Source organism: Galleria mellonella, unplaced genomic scaffold, assembly GCF_026898425.1.
Source record: "Galleria mellonella isolate WM207_F2 unplaced genomic scaffold, CSIRO_AGI_GalMel_v1 utg35, whole genome shotgun sequence".
NCBI lineage: Eukaryota > Metazoa > Arthropoda > Insecta > Lepidoptera > Pyralidae > Galleria > Galleria mellonella.
In genome coordinates, this window is record NW_026442082.1 from 1,191,207 (window position 1) to 1,212,868 (window position 21,662).

The following is a 21,662-nucleotide window of genomic DNA, read 5'->3' on the forward strand; positions in this document are numbered from 1 at the left end:
GAAATTGACCATGCATTACGGGAAATGTTGAAAACTTGTGTTTACTATCAATAATAAAACAAAATTGAAATCTCAAGGTAATAATAAATAAATTTAAAAATGTTATCCTTTGTTTTATATTGCTAAAAAATTTTTGATGTAAATTTTTTAGCAATATAAAACAAAGGATAACGTGCAATTTGACAACATTTATATATTTCTTTTATCACATGATTGATATTTCAGTGAGAAATATTTACATTTTATTAATATCGGAAATTAAATAACTATAATATCATTATAACCCTATTCGCTTCAATTTTAAACATCAGGCTGGCCAATATAACGAGAAAAGCAGGACTTTTGTGCAGATGGGTAAGATATTCCTGATCAAATCGTTTTATGTGGCTTGTATGAAGTGCGATCTCTTGTCTCTTGGTTATACACTCTTTGACTATTAATGTCATCCTACTACTAATATTATTCTACTAATTTTATTCATTAGTAGTCGTTGATGTTGGAGTTGTCACGAACATAGTCGAGTCGACACGGAATGTCTTTTTTGGTGAATGGGTAAGAGTGTTACCATTTTATATGACGTAAAAGATGTAAATGTTCAATAATAGTAATGAAAGTAATATAAAAGTATAATTTGTAGTAATTAATTATTATATAATGTATGTTGCAAGTGAAAGTAGATTATTGTTGGTTTGTAATATGTATATTTAAAATAAATGTAGTTGATTACGGTTTTTTTTGTCGTCACTCATGTCATTATCACCTATATTTATTGTTGTAGTAGTGGATGAGAACATGAAACAGATAATGATACTACTAATAGTACATAAATGAGAAATAGTTCTTATTAATTAGTAAAATCATTCGAATACGAAAATTAGTATATTACTAAATTATTAGTCAAAATATAAAATTAGTAATTAATAATTATTTGAATAACAAAATCAGTCGGATTTGCGCACCGCTAGAACAAAGAACCCAGTTTAATGACAAAAACATTAATCAATAGTGCCATCTATACAGATTTTTTACAACAACGAAGACAACACAGTGTGACTTGTGTTAGAAGATCACTTTTTATACTGACCAATTTATGTTTTAAAATCTTCATAAAAATTATTATTCCTAAAATTCTAAATATAGACTATAGTTACAATTTTTTTTTAAATGTTACTTATTATTGACAATATTTTGCATGTGTATCCGAATTTTTTCTTAATCATTCGTTCTTGTAATCATTCTTTCATTTTTGTTCATTCTCGAATCATTCACTCAAATAATAAATTCTCTCAGTCAGTGTGTCAATCATTCATTCATTGTGAAACGCGATTTGTGGAATGGAAACATGTCTGCCGTTTGTGTTATTTGACGTAAATATTGGCGAAAATATTGTTCTGTTCGTAGTTAAATAGTGATTTTTGGTGCTATTGCAGTTTTATAATGTGTGTGATTGTGCTATAATCAGTTCATATGAGGCTGTTATACAAAAGTGGTCCAATGGAGTCTCTTAGAAAATGGTTTTATAAACCAAAGGTATGTCAAAACAATTTTCTATCGCAATTTCCTTTGTGGCGCATTTACAGCAGTATTTGTGTTAGGACTCTCTAATTGATTGTTATATCTTGATCTTTTTGTTAGTATTTATGTATACTATATTGTTTCTGGACGAATTTACTTCTATTTAATTGGTAGTTCTTTGTTGGTCCATATTGGGATGATTCAGACTTGTTTCTATTTATTTTTCTTTATTTATAGTTATTGGGTTGATAGCGAATTTGCATTATACACGCGTTTAATTTAATTTAATAGCCTAGCAACAGATTGAAATCTTTGTGAATCGTTAATTGTATGCCCTTACGTCATTACCTAAAGTGCTTGTTTGATGACATGTGTGGAAGATTTACGTGTATTATTTACAATTCATAAATATAAATTGTTAAGATTATGTATCAAGCTACATTGCGCGATGGAATTATTTTATGTTTAAATGTATTTTTTTGAAAATAGGAGTGTATCCAGAGTTTAAGATTTGAAATTAGAAAATTGTATGGTCAATTTATTAGAGACAAGTTTGCCTTTTGTTGTTAAGTTATCAGTCTATAGAGTAACTTGCGGTAAATGAGATATATTCCATGTTCTATTTTTATTATTATACATTTATAATAGAGGAAAATTAATATCAGTGTCTTAGTCTTATTATTAGTCACTATAGAAATAGATCTTGTAAATAATTTTTGTATACCTGGTACTCACCAATCTGAATAATGTCCTTATTTTTATGCTAAAGGCATTTAGGTATAGTTCAGGTTAGAACTTCATTAAAAACAATGTGAGTGTGGTATGACTTATGGCTTAGTAGTATACTATATAGACTAGAGTATAGATCCTAGAGGATGTGGGTTCTAATCTAGCTGACACTAAAAAATTTTATTTGAACTTCTGACAGATTCTTCAATAACGGAAACACCACTAAGAAATCAAATTAATCTAAGTGTAAGCAGAAGGCTTCTGCCATGTTTGACTGTATAATATTCGACAAAATATTAACATATGGACATGTTATTTGTTTCATCATCATATTAGCCGTTAACTGTTTATTGCTGAACATAGGCCTCCCCCTATTAAGGGGTTTTGCCAGTAGTCCTTAAGCTTGCTAGATAGGTTGGCAACTACAGTTTGGCTTTGGTGATCTTCTAAGAGGTCTCTTATGACATCCACGGTAATGGATGGAATAGCCCATTCTATGCTAGGACCACATGGCATTTTTGCTGTTAATTGTTATGTGATATTTGATACATGTGGGGTTTTTATTTTTTAAACAATTTAAATGATATTTTTAAATTATGTTTATTCAGTTATAAGAAACTTCATTCTGATTTATAACAAAAAATTTGATAATGATATTGAAGGATTGTGCATGTGATTATGGAGTAAGAATTATAATGCATTATGCATCATTTATGAGATGTTGACTGAGAGAATAAATTGTATTGTGCAAGAGAAAATTAAAATCCTACATTGATAGGTTGAAATTAGCGGAATACTGTAGGGTATAGATGTAAATAATAGATAAATCAATGAAAAGTAATTAACTGGTGTGATTTGGTCGAGACATTGCGATAATTTTCATGAACTATTAGTTTACCGAAATGATTGTGTTTATTCTGGTTTCTTATAAGCTATAAAACATGCAGTGCAAAAGTCTAAAAGTTAATATAGGAAAATAATTATATTGGCCAAAAATGAGTCAGATATTGAGAGTGTACCTATTTTATTCTCACAAGAGGTGATGAGGCTCTCTAAATATTCTAACACATATAATGAATATACAAATATATATTTTTTTTTTGATGGATGAAAATAGTATGGTAGCCTGTGCTAATGGTATACGCTGGCGGAGCACCAGTGAAGGGTGATCAATGAGAATGAAAACAGGCCAGTTAGCCCATCATGATGAATTCATCAGGAATTAACCATGATAGTTTCCAGGGAGAACCGCAAGGAGGTCAACCTGGTTGGGTATATTGCTAGCAATAGGATTCTCAGTCTCTATTACTAACAATCCCTTTCCCCCCTATACAAATATATTATGCAGTATGAATATACAGTACACACATACACAGACAGCAACACACATACCATATACCTAATTATAATTAATGTTGTCAATTCATGACTTGATAGCATTTTTTACTTATACATGATAAATATTTAGTTGTTCAATCATATGCACCATTGATTGTGGTGTGATGTGTATATAAAATCTAATATATATAATACCTCATTAATATCCCACAGCTGGGCATATTGTATATCTTTCTCAATAAGAGAGGGATATTAACATATTACCAACTGGCAGGTGGCATTGTATACACTTTTTAGTTGTGAATATTCTTTTCTATTTGTGTAGTGTGCCGAGATCCCATTTTAGACGGGAAAGAATTGTAAATAATAACAGGAATTGGTAGCCCCATTGCTAGCAATATACCCTATGTGATTAAACTTTGTTCAGTACTCATTATGGTGAATTCATAACAGTAAGAGTTAGATCTTCAGATCTAACTCTTAACTCACTGGTTGCAATGTATACATATAATAAAGATGTGGTTACTATTCCATTTCACTATTGATTTAGCCATTCCCTGCCTTCCACAACATGGTATGTATTTATGTATTTTTATAAGTATAATGATAACCATTGAAATAAAATTTTCAACCGACTTCAAAAAGAAGGAATTCTCATTTCAATTGTATTTTTTTTATGTTTACCATATACTCATAACTTTATAAGTTGTTAACCAAGTTGAAGACTTTTTTATTTAATATATTTACAGATTGGTCCAATAGGGTCAAAATTGGTTCAGAAGTTTGGTTTTTAAATTCAAATAACTTCTTTTGCCACAATTAAAGTAATTTTTTTTTTTTGTGGAACACAATCTTAATTATGTAGCACATATACTAAGTAGTTATACTAAGTAGTCTACTTTAGTAGATAATTATGAGGACAGTCTTTCACATTGGGTGCCTAATAATGCTAACTGATAACATTATCAATGATAATATTTATAATAATGTAAGTTGACAGTGTATTTCCACTTAAACAATGCTAATTGTTTATTTATTTAATTCTATGTAATTGTTTTTTTTATGATAGTGTCTAATTTAGTTTGACAAGATCTAGTATTTAAAATTACTAGAAATGTAAGTATAATATCTTAGTTCACAGGAATGACAATACATTCGGAGTGGGTATCATTGCATTTTTTTAAATGGTTTAAGTTATTCCGGCTGTGCAATTAGAATAGAGTCAGGTCAGGTTACTTAGCATATTATGATTCCTGGTGGTTTCCAGGGGGAACTCATGAAAGTTGACAGGATATATTGCTAGCAATAGAAAAGAACTTCCTCATTACAACAATACTAACAATCCTTGTCTCCCCCCTCATTTTACAGTTCATTGTTTATGTCAATGTGATAGTCACCATTTCCTATCAGATTGGTTTGTTTGCAATTTTAAGGCGTGTAGAACAGCGTTACTTTTAATTGATGATTTTAGAACGTTTATACCTATCGAGACTTAAATATAACCTTATCGGTTAATGCTTTGTGTCCTTGTCGATTGCGTAGGTACTATAGTGTATACTTGTCTCATTCACGCACTTTCACTTTTTTTTTCACCGCTTTCCCAATAGCACAAGAAACTCGGTCGCACTGCCAAATGTTTCGCGAACGCCATTCAATAAACTTAATTCGCTAGGGTTCCACAAATCTACTGGTTTAGATATTCTAATGGTTTTCTTAGTGTTTTATAGTATCATTAAAAATGAGTTATGTACATTTTGAATTTCAGCATATCTTCTAACACAGACAAAATTTTATAGAATATACAAAAAATATCCTGATTCTCAATTTATTTTTAATATTAAATGAAAAGTAAAATAGTATTTAATATATACTAGGTATATATTGGAGGTATTAGAGAGAAGTGAATTTGTCACCATTTTTGAGTGATAGATGTTTATTCTTCGTCTATTATATATATATATATATATATATATATATATATATATATATATATATATCCGCAGATAATCGAGTTTTCTATAGATGAAAGATTTATTTATATCGATTGAATAGTTTTGGAGTTTATGCATTATAAACAAATAATCGTTCTTCTTTATAATATTAATATAGACTAGTTATAACCCTGGCGTAGTTTGTGTTATTAAATAATAATAGGATAAAAAATGGCCATTGGTACTCTTATATAATAATACTGGTTGTGACCCGTGGCGTATCTTGCGTGAATTAATTAGAGAGTATCACGATATAAGTGGCCTATATTCGCTACAAGCGACGGTCCCGACCGTCCCGGCTTCGCACGGGTGCACATTACATCACATCACATTAAAAATCTCATAAAATTATCAGTGTTTCTCTACTATATTATGCATGTATTTTATATATAAACCTTCCTCTTGAATCACTAATAAAAAAAAACCGCATCAAAATTCATTGCGTATTTTTAAAGATCTAAGCATACCTAGGGACAGAAAGACGGGAAGCGATTTTGTTTTATACTATGTAGTGATGATTATGATCGGCAAAATATGAGCAAGTCGCGTTGTTAACAAATATAATACTGATAGCAATAAACAATTAATTTCTCTAGTTAATTCATCTTAGAATCCTATTATATTATGAAAGTTTGTAAAAATAATTTTTACTGTAAATTAAACGTGAAAGATGTTTTTTTAAAATTACAATAAGAAAAGTGATCTTGTTTAATTTTTCACTATATGGAATTCTTCATAGGCGCGTCCGACTCGCACTTGGCTGGTTTGTTGCATGTTAATGCCTATTGTTCATCAGTTTAGTTCCGTTATCGTTGTTCAGTAACATTATAAGTTTGTTATGTCATTACGAATTTTTTTATTTCATATTAATTGAACTAGCGTTTTCGTTCGTGTGGTCGAGGCATTAGTTGACCAGGGTAAAAAGTGTCCAATGGATGTCCTATTGTGCAACAATCGGTAGAATCGTCATTGCATGATTAAAGTTTCAATTCTTTATGATAGTTTGTATTTTTCAAATACATAATTCATTATTTAGAAATATTAAAAATTCTTTAATTATTTTTGTAAATTGACTGATAATGTGTTGCTTGATCAATTTCGACTTAGGAAAGAATCCTCAGTTGTTCTTCTCTTACTCTATAAATTTTTGTTTAATATAGACGTGATTAGCTTGAAAACATTTTAATGAAATCTAAATACATGGAAATCTATAATAATAATAAAAAAATAGAATTTTCTGATTGTGTGAAAATTTAGTACCTAAAAAAACAGTGACTTCATCCACGACAAAATTAATATTGGTTAGTAATATTGCTGTTCTTATTTTAAAACGAATAGAACGCACTGAGGCATGACGAGATGTTTTGTAGGCACATTGAAATTACAATATTTGAATTTAGAACGCGAGACCATGTGTCAGATTTTGCTTTGTTTCAAATACGATGTTCCATATATAAAAAGTTACAATCTGACCAACATGACGGTATTAATCTTATCGAATACAAAAAATATTGTCTAAATCGGTTCAGATCGGAATTGGTGATATAATTGCACAAGATACACACACAGAAAATACAGACAAAATGAAAGTGGAGAAGTGGACAATTTTTGTATTAACAAACTAGTTTAGGACCATCGAGAATAAGTCGGTTTTATTAAAAAAAAGGAATTGAAAACTGTACCGCATTCACTGAAGTTGGTTAAAAGTTGCATTCTATAATAATAAATAATAATATTTAGTCATCATAAAAATAAAACATTTCATTATTCACGGAATGTTATCTTTTGTTCATTGTGCGAGATAGAAAAATGAAATTCCTTGTATTAACTCTGGGGTTATTGTGTGTGAAGTACTGTGAAGCTGAGTAAGGTCGACATAGTATGAGTTTGCGAATAGTATGATGTTTCGGTGTTATTCGAAGGTTAGATAAATGTTTATTACGAAAGCTATTTGCCGTTTTTTTAAGGGAATAATGAAATAGTAATCTTTCTTGCTCTGTCCGTATAAGCTGGCGTGGCACTAGTGAGGGATGTTAGATGACGATGATGCAGGTCAATTGGTGACATATTCGACTCTAATTGTCTACGATGGTTTCCATGGGAACCGTGTGGAGGTCAACCTGATTCTCTGAATCTGTTTGACCTATTACTAACAATACTTTTCCCCTTTAAGCAATTTGTCGAAACCGATTTTAAAATTCTTTCACTTATAGAAAACTACATTACCAGCGAGTAACATAGGCTGTTTTATTAAAAAAAACAACTGAGACCTTTTGCTAGTAAAACTAAACTTCATGTTGGTTGAGATAATAGTATCTTAGTTCTTGAATTAAGATACCTTGTACATAGTCTATTATGATTCATTGCCTAGTCGTTTGACTAGGCAGTTGGTGGTTACTACGAGGTAATCACTAGATTGACAGATTGAACTTGAAATCTTACACAATCAATGTATTTATGCATCAAAATATGATCACATGAAACTAACTTCCCTATACATAAAAACTAAAAGCTTCTATAAATCTATTTTAACTATTGCACTATTTTGTAACTTTCATTCAAATTGTGATATTAACTCAAAAGGAAGAGCAAAACAGTTCATTAGCTACAATAGATTTATAAAAGGTTTGACGTTTTTATGAAAAAGTGGGCTGATCTAAGCCAATAAGGTTTTAATTTGTTCATTCGTTTCTCACTCGTTCCATTTTGGTACAGGACTTGAGTGAATTTGGGCGCAGTCAACCTGGGCGAGCGCTCCATCGGGTCATTAGTGTAGCAAACTATGGTGTAGCTGTGTTCATAATTAGTACAACTTCCAGTCAGGCGGTTAATCACCGCGTTTGACCATTCTGTTCCGTTACATATTGATAACACATTTAACAATGTAAATAACGAATAGAAATGTTTCGAAACAATTCTATTGACATTGTAATTAGTGTCAGGGTTGTCATCCTCACTTTCTAATAATTAATTTTATAGTTTTATATTAAATATTTTTATGAGTTTGCAAAATAAATCATTATATTTTGTGTAATAGACTACATTATTGGCATATTTACTAAATCAAACCTACACAACTAGTTGGTGATGTCAAATAGGTGACATAACTTCAGAGTAGAATATTTTAGTCTTGAGGTTCTTCCTAGATGAGTATAATAATAAAAAAATATAAATTTGTAGTAAGTAGTAAACTTTTCTTTTCGAAATATTGTCTTATTATTGTTTTATTATATGAATAATCAGTAGCCTTATAATTAAAGAAAATCCACAAATTAATCCAAATGTATCCAATGTAACGGACATTTCTGTAAATCCCTTTAAGGAAAATGTTTTTGTGTAAAAATGTGTTATTATTTACGTTTGTACGCAATGTTTTTCCTTGACATTATGTTAATCAACATGAGGGCATTCCGCACCACACCGTCATGTTTTTGAAATTCTAATACTTCAGCCCATCTATCTGTTTAAATTAATCACGGTTGAACAAATAACTCGAAATTGATCGAAATCGGTTTGGGATTGGCATTAAAGAAATATCTTGTTTGGCTGGTATATTGTTTTAATTGAACTACTGTACGATCTTGATAAAAATATTATAACAAAAAATAAAATATACAATTGAAAAATAATCTCAAAATAAGTCTTCTCAACGTCGGCAACCCTAAATAACATTGTAAATAGCCACTGATGACACATAACTCCTATCGGGTTATGCATCACAATACGTCGTAGTTACAAATACGTTGGATGTATAACAAAAGTGAAGGTTTCATGATGCATTAGATATGGTAGAGGACTACGGAAGTCCATTTGTCCGCTTATGCCATCAAAATGACCGGAAATTTACTACAAGACTGTGAACAAAGTCGTCTGATTTGGTATCTCTATTTTGTTTCTGTTGTCTAGCAGTTATGGTAGTGGTAATAAAATTACTGATCTTCAAAAATGGTAATAGATGTTGGGCGTCACAGTGAATTCTGTAGAATTTCATGGTGCTGTTCATGTCTTTGAGTGATCTTTACCACTTTTTATAAGGTGGACTGCCATCGTGGCCTATTGTATAAGAAAAAAAAAAATTAAAAAGTAACCCGGAATTTAGGCTTATCAGAAATATTATTGGTAGGTAGTTAGTACTTGCGTGACGACATTTTGTAGGTAAAGGGCACAGGGTCGTGCGTTTTGCTTTTACTTGTAATTTATATATGTCATATTTAGTATAAGTTCCAGATTTTATTTTCGATAGATCGGTTTAGTAGATATGATGAAATCTATTTTAGAGCGTCCATTACAAAAAGTGGCAACGACGCAAGTATCTATTAATTTTCATAAACAAATTAATAATTTTCAATGTTTTTGATTTATTATTTAGAAAGTACTCTGGCTATTAATTTAAAAGTTAATCATGCAATACTTATTGAGCTGTCGCTGAAAATTTCAATTTCAATGGCAAAAATATATATATTTAAAAAATTTCGAAGCAAAGTTTGAAGTCTAATGTTTTTAATAGTAAATTTATATGCTTAAATTTACTTTAGTAAATATATATGTTTATTTTATTAATTGTTTTTTATGAAACTTAGAATGGCAAACAAGCTTACGCGTCACATAATGGAAAGCGATAACCGTCGCCTATATACATGAGCAATACCGTGAACATAACAGAGTATACTGTTTCGCCTATGATACCCCCATGCGTTACCATTCCTGAGGACTCAGGTGTTATTCCTCTGTATCCTGTAAATTCACATTTAAATGGACATTTAATTTACATGTAAATTTGTCTGCAGAACACTTTTAAGTAATCGTATTAGAAATATTGAAAAGTCTTCATTATTATTCTTGAAAAATGACAAATAATTGCGACGTTGCCACACTTCTGAAAGCAAAATTTATGAACGTTCTTGAGAGTTTCAAAGCCAACATTCTAAACACAAAACGTTTAAAAAATATAAGACAACATGCCTCGAGTCATTATGTTATCTACTTATTTGTTTATCTGGTTATTTATTTATAGACAATTTTATTTTTGATCTTCATACAACTAGAGAATAATGATGTATACTTTGTGGGTCTTAGAGGCAAATTATTACAAATTGTTTCGTAATTTTTTTGTGTACCATTTCCTTATTTTTTTTTAGTGTACAATTTCCCTATTTTTCATGATTTTACGATTATAATTTTCTTGATTGACAAAACATGAACAAAATAATTTTGAATTAGTTTTATGATGATGTTATGTTTTATTACCAATCCCCATTATGAGATAACTCCCCTGAGATAAGTTTGAAATTGTGCACGCACGTGCCAAACGGTTATTGGTGCACTTATATTGCAGCACAGCACATGTGCGCAGTAATCTTGGAAATTTTTACATCTAAATGGATAGGTATCTACCTATATTTAGTTTACTTCATCTATCCTTCGTATATCTGTAGTATGTTCACCCCCTATCACGTAGCATTCTAATATGTTTGGCGAAATGTGGGCGACGATAATACCACGAATACGCTCTCAGGTATTACAGTCGTGCATATTTACTTATTAAAATAACTTTTATATATATATTTTTTATATCAGTGATATTTATAGCAGTATACAAGCATACGACCTACCTGATAGTAAGCGGTTATCGTAGCCTATGAACGACTGCAATACCAGAGGCATTACATGCGCGTTGTCAATCCTGAAGAATTTTTTTTTACCCTTTTTGAAGAATACCATGCTGTAATCTCTCGGCAAATTTTTACAGGGAGCTCACTGACGCCTCGCTTTAGGACAGGTGTTATTTTAATAAAATAAAATTGGTACTGGACACCGTCTGTATATGGGAGATATTTAAGAAAAATTTAAGTAAGAGATTTTAATAGGGGTATAATAGAAAAAATAATAATAATAATTAAAAAAAATGTTTGCCTGTCTGTCTGTGTGTATGTTTATTCCGGCTTCATGCCAAAATTACTGTACCAATTTGAAGGCGATTTTCTAGTCGTGTTTCTGAAGGTCTAACTTAAAAATGATGTATTTTTTTTTATCTAGATACACCATCCAGAAGTGATTTTCTATCTCCATAATCCACGTGCACGAAATTACGGACGTCCTCTTAAAACATCAGCAAATCCTAACTGCGGTTGCCTTAGTAGGCGGGTTGGCAACCGCAGTTGTGGCCTATAAATCCTATTTTATAGGGGATGCCTATGTTCAGCAGTGGACAGTTAACGGCTGATATGATAGTGACGAAATGTAGAATATTAACATGGTTAAAGTACCATGTTAGCTCAACCGCAAGTGCTTGGGAATCCAAACCCAGTACATTGAACAAAAAAAAAAATTACCATGTTAGCTTAGCATAGTGTGTTATTAACTATTTCGAGTGCTCTTTTTCTTACACGGATGTATTGTGCTTTGTTCTCGTAGTCGCATCTTACGAATTTATAATATAAAAAGGAAAGATTTGATTGTTTGTTTGTAATGGATATATTCAAAAACTACTGAACTGGTTTTAAAAGTTTTTTTTGTCTATAGAAAGCTACATTATCAGTGAGTAATATACGCTACATTATGTTTTCGAAAATTGTATCGACTCATGTGAAGCTAAAACCAAATTGCTAGTTGTAGAAATAAAAAGGATTTGTGAAACAATATCTATCTATACTTATAATAAGTCTGTAGATAGGTCAATTCTGTACATGAAATATATTTCCAAAATAACTATCAGGGTGTGATTAATGACCGATACTGATGCCAAGAATGCAATCAGTAAAATTTTTGTCTGTCTGTCTGTCTGTCTCTATATTCGTTATAGAAACAAAAACTACCCGACGGATTTTAACGAAACTTGGTACAATTATTCTTCATACTGCTGGACAGGTTATAGTATACTTTTCATCATGCTACGATCAATAGGAACAGAACAGTGAAGGGAAATGATGGGAAAACGGGAGAAGTTACTCTATTTTTAAGCTTCCGTCGCGGGTGCAGCCTTAATGGCCACTTTTTAAAATGTAAAAATGTCCACCTGTGCGAAGCCAGGACGGGCCGCTAGGTATATAATAAAATAAAACACCTCATTGTGCTAGTATCTATACGAGTATTTTGTGTGATCATAACAAATTTCTGTCTGGTTATATCCAGTTTAAACTAAGGTCACTGTCATATGATTGGTAATGCATACAGAACATTAAAGTCTGTCTCGAAGAGTCCCGACCGACCGACTGCCCATTATACTTTAGTCCTTGATAACGTTGCTTCCTACGATTAATGCAATGAAAATATTATTTTGTGTTGTATCTGTGTTATGTATAAGCATGTTGTACCTTCGTATCTATAGAACAAATAAAATAAAAAAATAATAATTTAGTTGGTGACGTACGCGACGCGTCTTAGCTGGATTTAGATGGAGCGAGACTATCTTTGTCTTTTTTTAAACTATTTTTTATTTCTTTTAATGTAAATTAGCTGTTATTGCGTCTATGTTCGCGTGGACTTTCGTTGAGGGTGATATTATTTCTTATGGCAGTCTATGGGGGGGGGGGGGACACCTATGAATAGCTAAAATGATGATGATGATATTTTAAAATTGTAGCGCTTTTTTAGAATAGGATGTGATATTTCAGTTAGCTTTTTATTTGTAAATCAATTGGAATAAAACTAACACTATGTTACGGGAAGTTTGCCTCAATAGTCAGTAAAAACTGCATACAATTCGGTTGAGCCGTTTTTAAGATTAGCGTTTGCAAATACTTGGACAAATCAACAGACGAAATTCTAAAAACATTTTTTTTAGCTTCGGTAACATAAGTACTTCTATAAATTTTTTTCTTTTTTTATTATATACTCGTATTTAATTTACAGATAACTCGTTTACAATTTTATTATATTTATAGAAAGGTTGACTGGGAGAGAATGCTATATAGTATTAAGTCCGCCTTTTGTACCAGACATTTTTTTTTGTAATGTGGTCAATAAAGTATAAATAAATAAATAAATAGATATATAGATGTGCGAATATAGAACTAGGAGCATTCTTTAGTTACTCAATTGCATTCACAAATATTCAACTTTGCTCTCACGTTGTGTTTATCGGTAGTCTAGGTTATACCGTATAAATTATGCATTCTGATTTAATAGAAAAAAAAGTTTTTATCAAAAAATTTGTCAGTCATTCCTTTGACAAAAATCTTTTGACTGATTTTTTGTTTATTGTCAAAAGTCCATGCCTATCTTATTTTAATTTACAACATTCATTATGAATTCTAAACATCATATCACAGTCGGTCCGTTCATGCTGAGTGCGAATACCATTGTAGAGTGAGACGTTGAGAATTCCATAGAGATAACGTTTTGCATTCAAGGCATAGTAATAACTCTACATATATTATAATTATATGGTGATTCATTACCCACGGTCAGGTTACACTTGAGAGTTTTATTGTTCTTATTTGTAAAACTAATATAGTTAAATTGAAGTAGGTCTATGGGTATTTTATTGTAATGATATATTAGGAAAGCAAGCTTTATCTTAGTTTGAAGTGAGTGCAGTTTCATAGAATTTTTCTCCCACGAACGCTTAGACTTTGGAATGAGCTCCCTGCCGAGTTTTTCTCTAGAGATTATAGTATGGAGTTCTTCAAAAAAGTTATATTAAGGTTTCTTCAGGGTCGGCACCGCGCATGTCTCTCACCTCTATTGCACCCCTATTACCGCCCGTGTTGCAGGCGTCCATAGGCTACAGTGATCGTTTAACATCAGATGGGCTATATGCTTGTTTGCCACCTTTGTGGTATAAAAAAACTTGAAGTTAGTATATGTAATCGCTTATATATTATTTCTTCTCGCAAACGTCGTGGTCGTGGTCGTAGATTAATTTTCTGCTAAGGTTTTTATGGGTATTGCAGCATGGGGTTCTTCTATATGACGTAATAAGGTTTATTAAGGTTTGGCAATGCGGGCGTGACACCCCTGGTGTTGCAAACGTTCACCAGTAGTAAACAATTTAAAAAAAAAATATATGCAATTTGGCAGACTATTTGTAATTCGGCGTACAGATACCAAATACCTAGTGAAAGTTTAAAGATGTAGGCACGATTGTATAGAGAAACAAATTTGTTTTTCTGTACTTGGCACATACTTTGGCCTGTTTTTTATCCAAATATCAGCGCTGCATAAACTAAACAAATAGATAAACTAAAAAAGTATTTGTATTAGTTCATTATTTATTACTAGTTTTTATTAGCAATTTTATTTGCGTGATCGTAATAAAAAGTAGCCTTTGACTTTTTCCATCACACTTGCTACGTGCATAATACATTTGATTGCTATTTAAGCCGATTTTAAATTAAGGCATCTACCATGATTTCCTTTATTTCGAGCCATAGAGTTGATATTCCATTTGACAATCGATGGCGTAAAAAAAATATTTAGTATCCACGCACGAAGTTGTGGGCGAAACTGTTAGGATGTTAGTATTTAATAACAATGTTGTTTACATTCTACTGTATTTAATTTTAAATAGTTGTCTAACAAGATTTAATTGGATTACCTACTTGATGAGTCATACCTACTCGCGTATAGTAACGAACAAAAACGTTCCATTGGTAGGTAAGTAGTGTCTAGGTCTAGGTTAATGTTGTATGTGTTTTTTTAGATAGCAATTCGTTAATTACTATTTTGTTATTTGATTAATAAGGTTGAAAATGTTTTGATTAATTTACTTTATTTATTTTTTAGTAAACATATACGTTATATTGTTTGTTCTTCTTAAATTTAAGACATCAATGTACTGTCCAATACAAAATTAAGTTTATTTTTAATAAAAATTAGAAGAGGATACGCCCGCTGATGGTTGAATTAACCGTTAGAGGCATGGAACACATTGTGATCGACTCATACCTACAGACATGGAGCCGAAAAGTTCGATAACAGTAGTACTTTAGTAATTACATGATATTTGTATGTGTACTATTTGTACAATTATTATAAAATCATATCAAGAGTACATAAGAAATATGTTAATTATTGTAAAATCAACATCGTTATCCATAGTTTACTTTTGCTATATTAATGTATGCTGCTATGTATATACATTAGCAATATATTTATGTATGTATATTATATTCATCATTTTATGTTATTACAATTTTTATATTACACTTATTAAGTATACATTATTTATTGTACATAGGAATACATTAGCCAGCAAGTGCTATTATATTTACCTATCCTAATAATGAACTACCGCGTTCATGATTCATTGTTTATCCCAAAGGTTTACTGGTAGAAAATCTTAGAAGGATTCTATACCAGTATTACCATTAAGTTCGCCTATTGTACCATATTTGCTTTCTGGCATTGAAGTTATTTAAATAAATAAATGTTGTTTTAACTTACTTTATTGTATGGAAAAAGTAATATAAATACGCGCAGTAAGTCACACACAAATGTCATCAGTGCATCCTAAGTCAACGTTCATTTTAGTCAGGATTTGTATTTACCTGGTTGGTATAAGGAAACTCAGTTGCCTTGTTTTCCTTGACTTGTAAAACCGTTGCAAAATTGAGTAGGTATCGTTGGGCTGTTCCGATGGCTAACGGCTTCGGCCTAATGTACAATGTACGTTTGTTTATAAGTAATATCTTGTGAAGTAAAATATTATGTCTACTTATTGTTTATTTTGTAGCTGCATCTTTGTCTATGATAGGTACTTCTGTTTTATGTGACTTTAAATATAGGGTGCATCTCATTAATGCACTTCTTTATAATTAAAATTTTTGTAATATTGTTGGCGTTTCTAAACTGATTTGATGATGGAGGAAAAAGATTCTTAGTGATGGGATCTAATGGCTCCATTGCTAGCAATATGCCCAATTTTGACAACCTCCACGCTGTTCCTCTGGAAATAATCGTGGTTAATACTTGTGCACTTCGTTACGAATCTATATTCTCTTAAAAGCAACGTGTTCATTTCTTAGCTTTCGATTCTCGCACATCTTTCTCTCTGTTGGCTTTGCAAGTTGTTTCGCTGGTTTTAGGTTGCCTTTTTTTGCAAAACCTTTGATTCCTCAAGAATGGGCTAACTGATCTATTTTTATCTTCATCTGTCGTAATTGAATTTGAAATTGTTTTTGCGGATGGAAATCATTAATTACTAGTACCTTTGTATTGTCTTGCTCTGAGTTAGATTTATTACAGAAAGTATTTCATACAAACAGTATGGTGTTATAGGTATCTAATGTAATGGTAATGACTTTAATATAGGGGAAAAATTAAAAATATTGGGACGAATTGGGGCATCAGTAAATTAATAACATACGACTATGATAAAGATGTAATGATGTATGCAGGAAAGTAGAGGAAGTGTACTTAAATATAGAAATATGGTATACTTCAAACCTAAAACAAAAACGAATTTATAATATTGGAAGAACTTAAAGCATTGATATTTTTGTGTATATTAAATTATATACTATAGATATTGAGGCGAAGTTTATTGTAGATCATGTCGACCTCGTATATAGTAAAAAAAAGTTAATAAATAAACTCTTTACTTCTTTTCTGGTATATGTTATTATAAAACAAATAGTTTTTCATCATCGTTACGTGTAGCTGTATTTGTAACACTGACCACGTGAATTTGATTAACATGATCCGTTTAAGCATTATTGAGTAAGGAATATCCAAAATTTCAATAATACATCAATGACGAAAGCCCCAAATTAAGTTATTCAATAATTTTTGGTCGGTAATGTGAACTTTGACGTCAATGCTTTTAATCTACATAATAAATCCTGGAGATTCGTTTTCGTGGATTTAAATAATACATATGAGAGACCTTTCCCATTTAAATAAAACATCGTTATTATCCTTATAAAATGTATTATAATAAGTGATTCAACATTTTGCAATTTAGAGAACTGCTGTTAAATAGTTTACTTATAATAATAAGGTAAACAAGTCTTCGGCGACAATCATTAGCGTTTTGTTGATTCACGCCTAAAATAGGTCAGTGGGCTGTAAAAATTGAGTCCATATTGCATTGGAATTACGATCGTTTGCTCCCTTGCTCTGATTCCTTTGTTACAGTACATAGCGGTTCAAAATTGTTCGCTTATCGATTATATTCAGTTTTTTTTTTTGTGTTATATTATTTGGATCGTTATATTATAGTGATAGAAACATTGAGTTTATTATGTTGTAGTCAAATAATAATTGCTTGCTCTTTTAAACCGATTCCTTTGTTATACTTTATACATTGCGACAAATATTGTTCATTTGTCAATATTCATTTTGTGTTGATTAAGGGGGCATCCATTAATTACGTGAGCTCTTTTTCGATCAGTTTAGACTCCTCCCCCCCCTTAGGTGAGATTTAGTGAGATTTGCCTTGACCCCCCTCCCACCCCTTATGTGAGACTGACGCAAAAAATATTTTAACCTTAATTTATATTTATTATTCGGGAAAATAATAAATCGTTCAGGTATACTATATTTAATTTATTTAAATTAAATAAAATTCAAAGTAAAAACATAAAAACAACACTTTCTTTTAAATTTTTACTCAATCCATGGAGACTCGTGTATTTTTTCAATCGAAATATTTGGACACATATCATCTGGGATTTCTAGTAGTGCAGGAAGACAATCACTGGAAACGTCTACGTTTATCTTTAATATTTTAGTAATATCTTTAATATTTTATATTTTTTGAAGATGACGTGAGATTTCTGATTATCCCCCCCTTTAAACCGAGGGGTTTAAATGAGATTTGGTGAGAATTCATTAGACCCCTCCCCCCTATTCTGAGCTCACGTAATTAATGGATGCCCCCTAAATGGTGTGTAAATGTAACGGAATATCTAATAATATATTATATCATCACCATTGATTCTACTTTTATCCTGGGAATATCCAGGATATCGTAAGAGGCAATTTTGGGAACAAAGCACAATACACTGTAGTACAAGATAAGCAAAATCCGAAATAAAACCCTGGCCCACACAGTCTATGTAGTAATAGGACTATATCCCTTTATGGAAAGAGGCTATATATACCTATATATATAGAGAGAGGAGTACCCAGTAGTGGATCGATAATAGGTTGCTATGGTATGAAAGTGATAGTTGGTAACAAAAATAATTAAATTTGTTATAGTTATACTCTTTCTATTATAGTACTTAAAATAGGAGTAGATATGTTGTTTGTTGCACCTTGTTGACTTAAAATTTATCTTGTAAGGACATTGTAATAAAAAAAGAAATAACACACTGCTATATAGCTATTGCTGGACTCAAGTCTCCATATATGAGCAAAATATCGTCTACTATTATTACCCTTGCCAGATTATACCCTAGCCTATGCTTTGTACTGGTTTATTGGACTTTCTTCTCATATGTTTGGGTTTGACAGGGAACGTACTGAGAGCCAAAGACTTTTAAGATTACTTGCTTCATGACTTGTCTTATCTAATTTATAGACTGATTTAGCCAGACTTAAAATGAAACTCAAGGTGGATTTAGCGTGATGTCATCTCTATGTGAACTGCCTTATTCGTTTCGTAACTAGAATTTCATAACATCTAATTAGGTGTATTCGAGCCATTTTTAGGAAACTTTGGAAATTAGAATGTCTACAATTTCGTGTAAAGTTCTAATGTAATCTTTGTTGTTTTCGAACGATTTACTTTAAAAAATCATCCTGCAATTTTGACGGTTTCCTTCCATATTGATTTCAGATTAATTTTCTTACGATTGTAGTGTTTTTTTTTTGCAGAGTAAAGTACGAGTATTAATTTACAAAGATATTGCTTTCGTTTGAGAATTTTTGCGGTGCGTGGTAAAAAATTACTAATCTAAAAATTTATATACTATATTTGAAAATTTTAAGTTGTTTATCTACAAGCTGAAAATCTGAAACTCGAGATGTATGCAGCGTCTCATGATCTAGAAATCCTTCTTGCGATTTTATAACTAAGATATTAAGTATTTTATTAGGTACCATTACAAGGTTTGCCAAAAGGCAATGAGGCACAGTATATTGAAATTAAAGTTAATCGACAAGATCCGAAACACAACACTGTGTTCTTCTACAAAATTGCTGATGCAGTACAAAAAGTAGCTACATGACGACCTCTGGTGCAACGGTACATTGCTTTGCTTAATGAGGTTCCGGATTCGAATCTCGGTCGGGTCAATTCTGGGTGTTCAGAGTTGTTCTTCCAGATGTTCGTTGCCTATGTCCTCCAAACACAAGATCATAGCTTGAGAGCCAAGCGATTGGTACGATTGTGTGTCACATCGCTTGCCAAACGGTAGGTGGGAAAAATATGCATATCTTCATCATCATTTCAGTCGTTATATATCTATTGCCGAACGTAGGCCTCCCCCGATGATTGCTAAAGTAACGGGAGCGTTTCTTATGACAGTTTACCGTTGGGAATTTTGCTAATAGTTACACGACGTTTTAAGAGGGAAGCTGCTGCCCATCTCTCCGTCGTCGTATGAGACGGCTAAGGGACCATAAAGTTTCCTTAGTCGTCTCTTACGACACCCATGGAAAAGGAAAGGGTGGCTCATTGTATGTCAGGAGCATACGGCATACGTTGGTTCCCTACAAATCCAAAAGGAAGTCGCGGAAGACCATGTATGCCAAAGAGAAATTATCTCGACCGGTTCCATAAGGACTGATACGTCTTGGCCGTGGGGGGAACTGGCAGTGGTGGGTAGCAATTGGGTGAGGGAAAGGGACTTTTGCCCAGCAGTGTGACATCACAAGCTATGACTCACTGACTGGCTGATTACTAGACGATGCATATTTTTTACGTTTATGACTCTTGAACCGAATTTAGGTTATGTATTTAGAAGAAGAGGAAAATTCGTGTATTTTATTCAGTGGTTAAAAATTATTTCGGAACTTCCAAAACTATTTGGATATTCCAGGAACCGCAAAAAAATTGTATAAGTACATAAATAATCGTTGACTTAATATCCCATAACGATGAACGAGTATAGTCTATCACTACAACACCATAATAATACAAGAAAAACGCATTCATAATCGCAAGCAACACACTATTATTAACTGAATATGAAGTTGTCTTTCGTATAATTGCTGATATGTGGGTTTAGGGATTTCTCACACATGGTATATACTGCATCTGGTAGATATAGGGTTACCGACTTTCTTTAATTAAAAATAAATAATTTGTAATATGTTTCTGACATTAATTGTTTTATTAAATATATTCCAGTGGATAATAGACAAGAAAACTTGAAAAATTGTAAGCTGACATATAAAGGCCATTTAAATATTATAAATTATTTATTGTCTTCTTGTAATGAGCGAAAAGAAAAAAACACTTTTATGCTGCTTGTACTTTTCCCGTTGTTGTTTCTTAGTGTGATTTAACTTAGAGCTTGATGATGATTAAATGACAAATTCATTGCGGATAATAATTGGTTTATATTTATGCGAAAGCATTGTTTGAATTCATAAGGAATTTAAATTTCTTTATAACAATACATTTTTAAAAAATCTGTATCGACTTTTATGATTCTTTTCGGTATCGATTATATTTACTCCCGTCTTGCTTTCAAATTAATTTAGTTACGGTGGGAAACTTTGTTTTGCTGTGCAAAATATTAAATTAATTGAAATACGGTGGGCAACCCTGCGTAAACTCGAGCACCCGACATGTAATGTGATATTAATGCCAGACATTTGCCACACCTATTGAAATACTGCGGGTTACTCATCCATCTCGACTCCAGTAACGATGTGTTTGTATATATTTCATTTGGATCAGGAATATAATCCAGAATTTCAGACTACTTTGTCTTTTCAAAATAAAATAAATATATTATCGTATACTCGTCGGTGGGTGTCGTAAGAGGCGACTATGGGAAGTTAATAGTCAATGGATGGGCAGCAGCGTCCCTCTTAAAACATCACCCATAACCTAACTACGGTTGCCAACTCGCCTGCCAAGCGTGGCAACTACTAGCAAAACCCTCTTTATGGGGGAGGCATATGCTCAGCAATGGACGGTTAACACCTGATATGAATTATGAATAAATCATAGTTTACCTAAATAATTCG

At 31.7% G+C, this 21,662-nt stretch overlaps 1 protein-coding gene across 1 annotated transcript in view; it reads left to right on the plus strand.

Annotated features, from left to right (window-relative positions):
- The first annotated feature begins 1,305 nt into the window (after positions 1-1,305).
- The window catches only part of LOC113514214 (lateral signaling target protein 2 homolog), a 45,487-nt gene continuing 25,130 nt past the window's right edge, over positions 1,306-21,662 (plus strand). Inside the window, exon 1 of the mRNA XM_026898229.3 lies at positions 1,306-1,530. Coding sequence (XP_026754030.2) covers positions 1,468-1,530 — 63 coding nt within the window. The 5' untranslated portion in view covers positions 1,306-1,467. The remainder of the gene's footprint in view (positions 1,531-21,662) is intronic.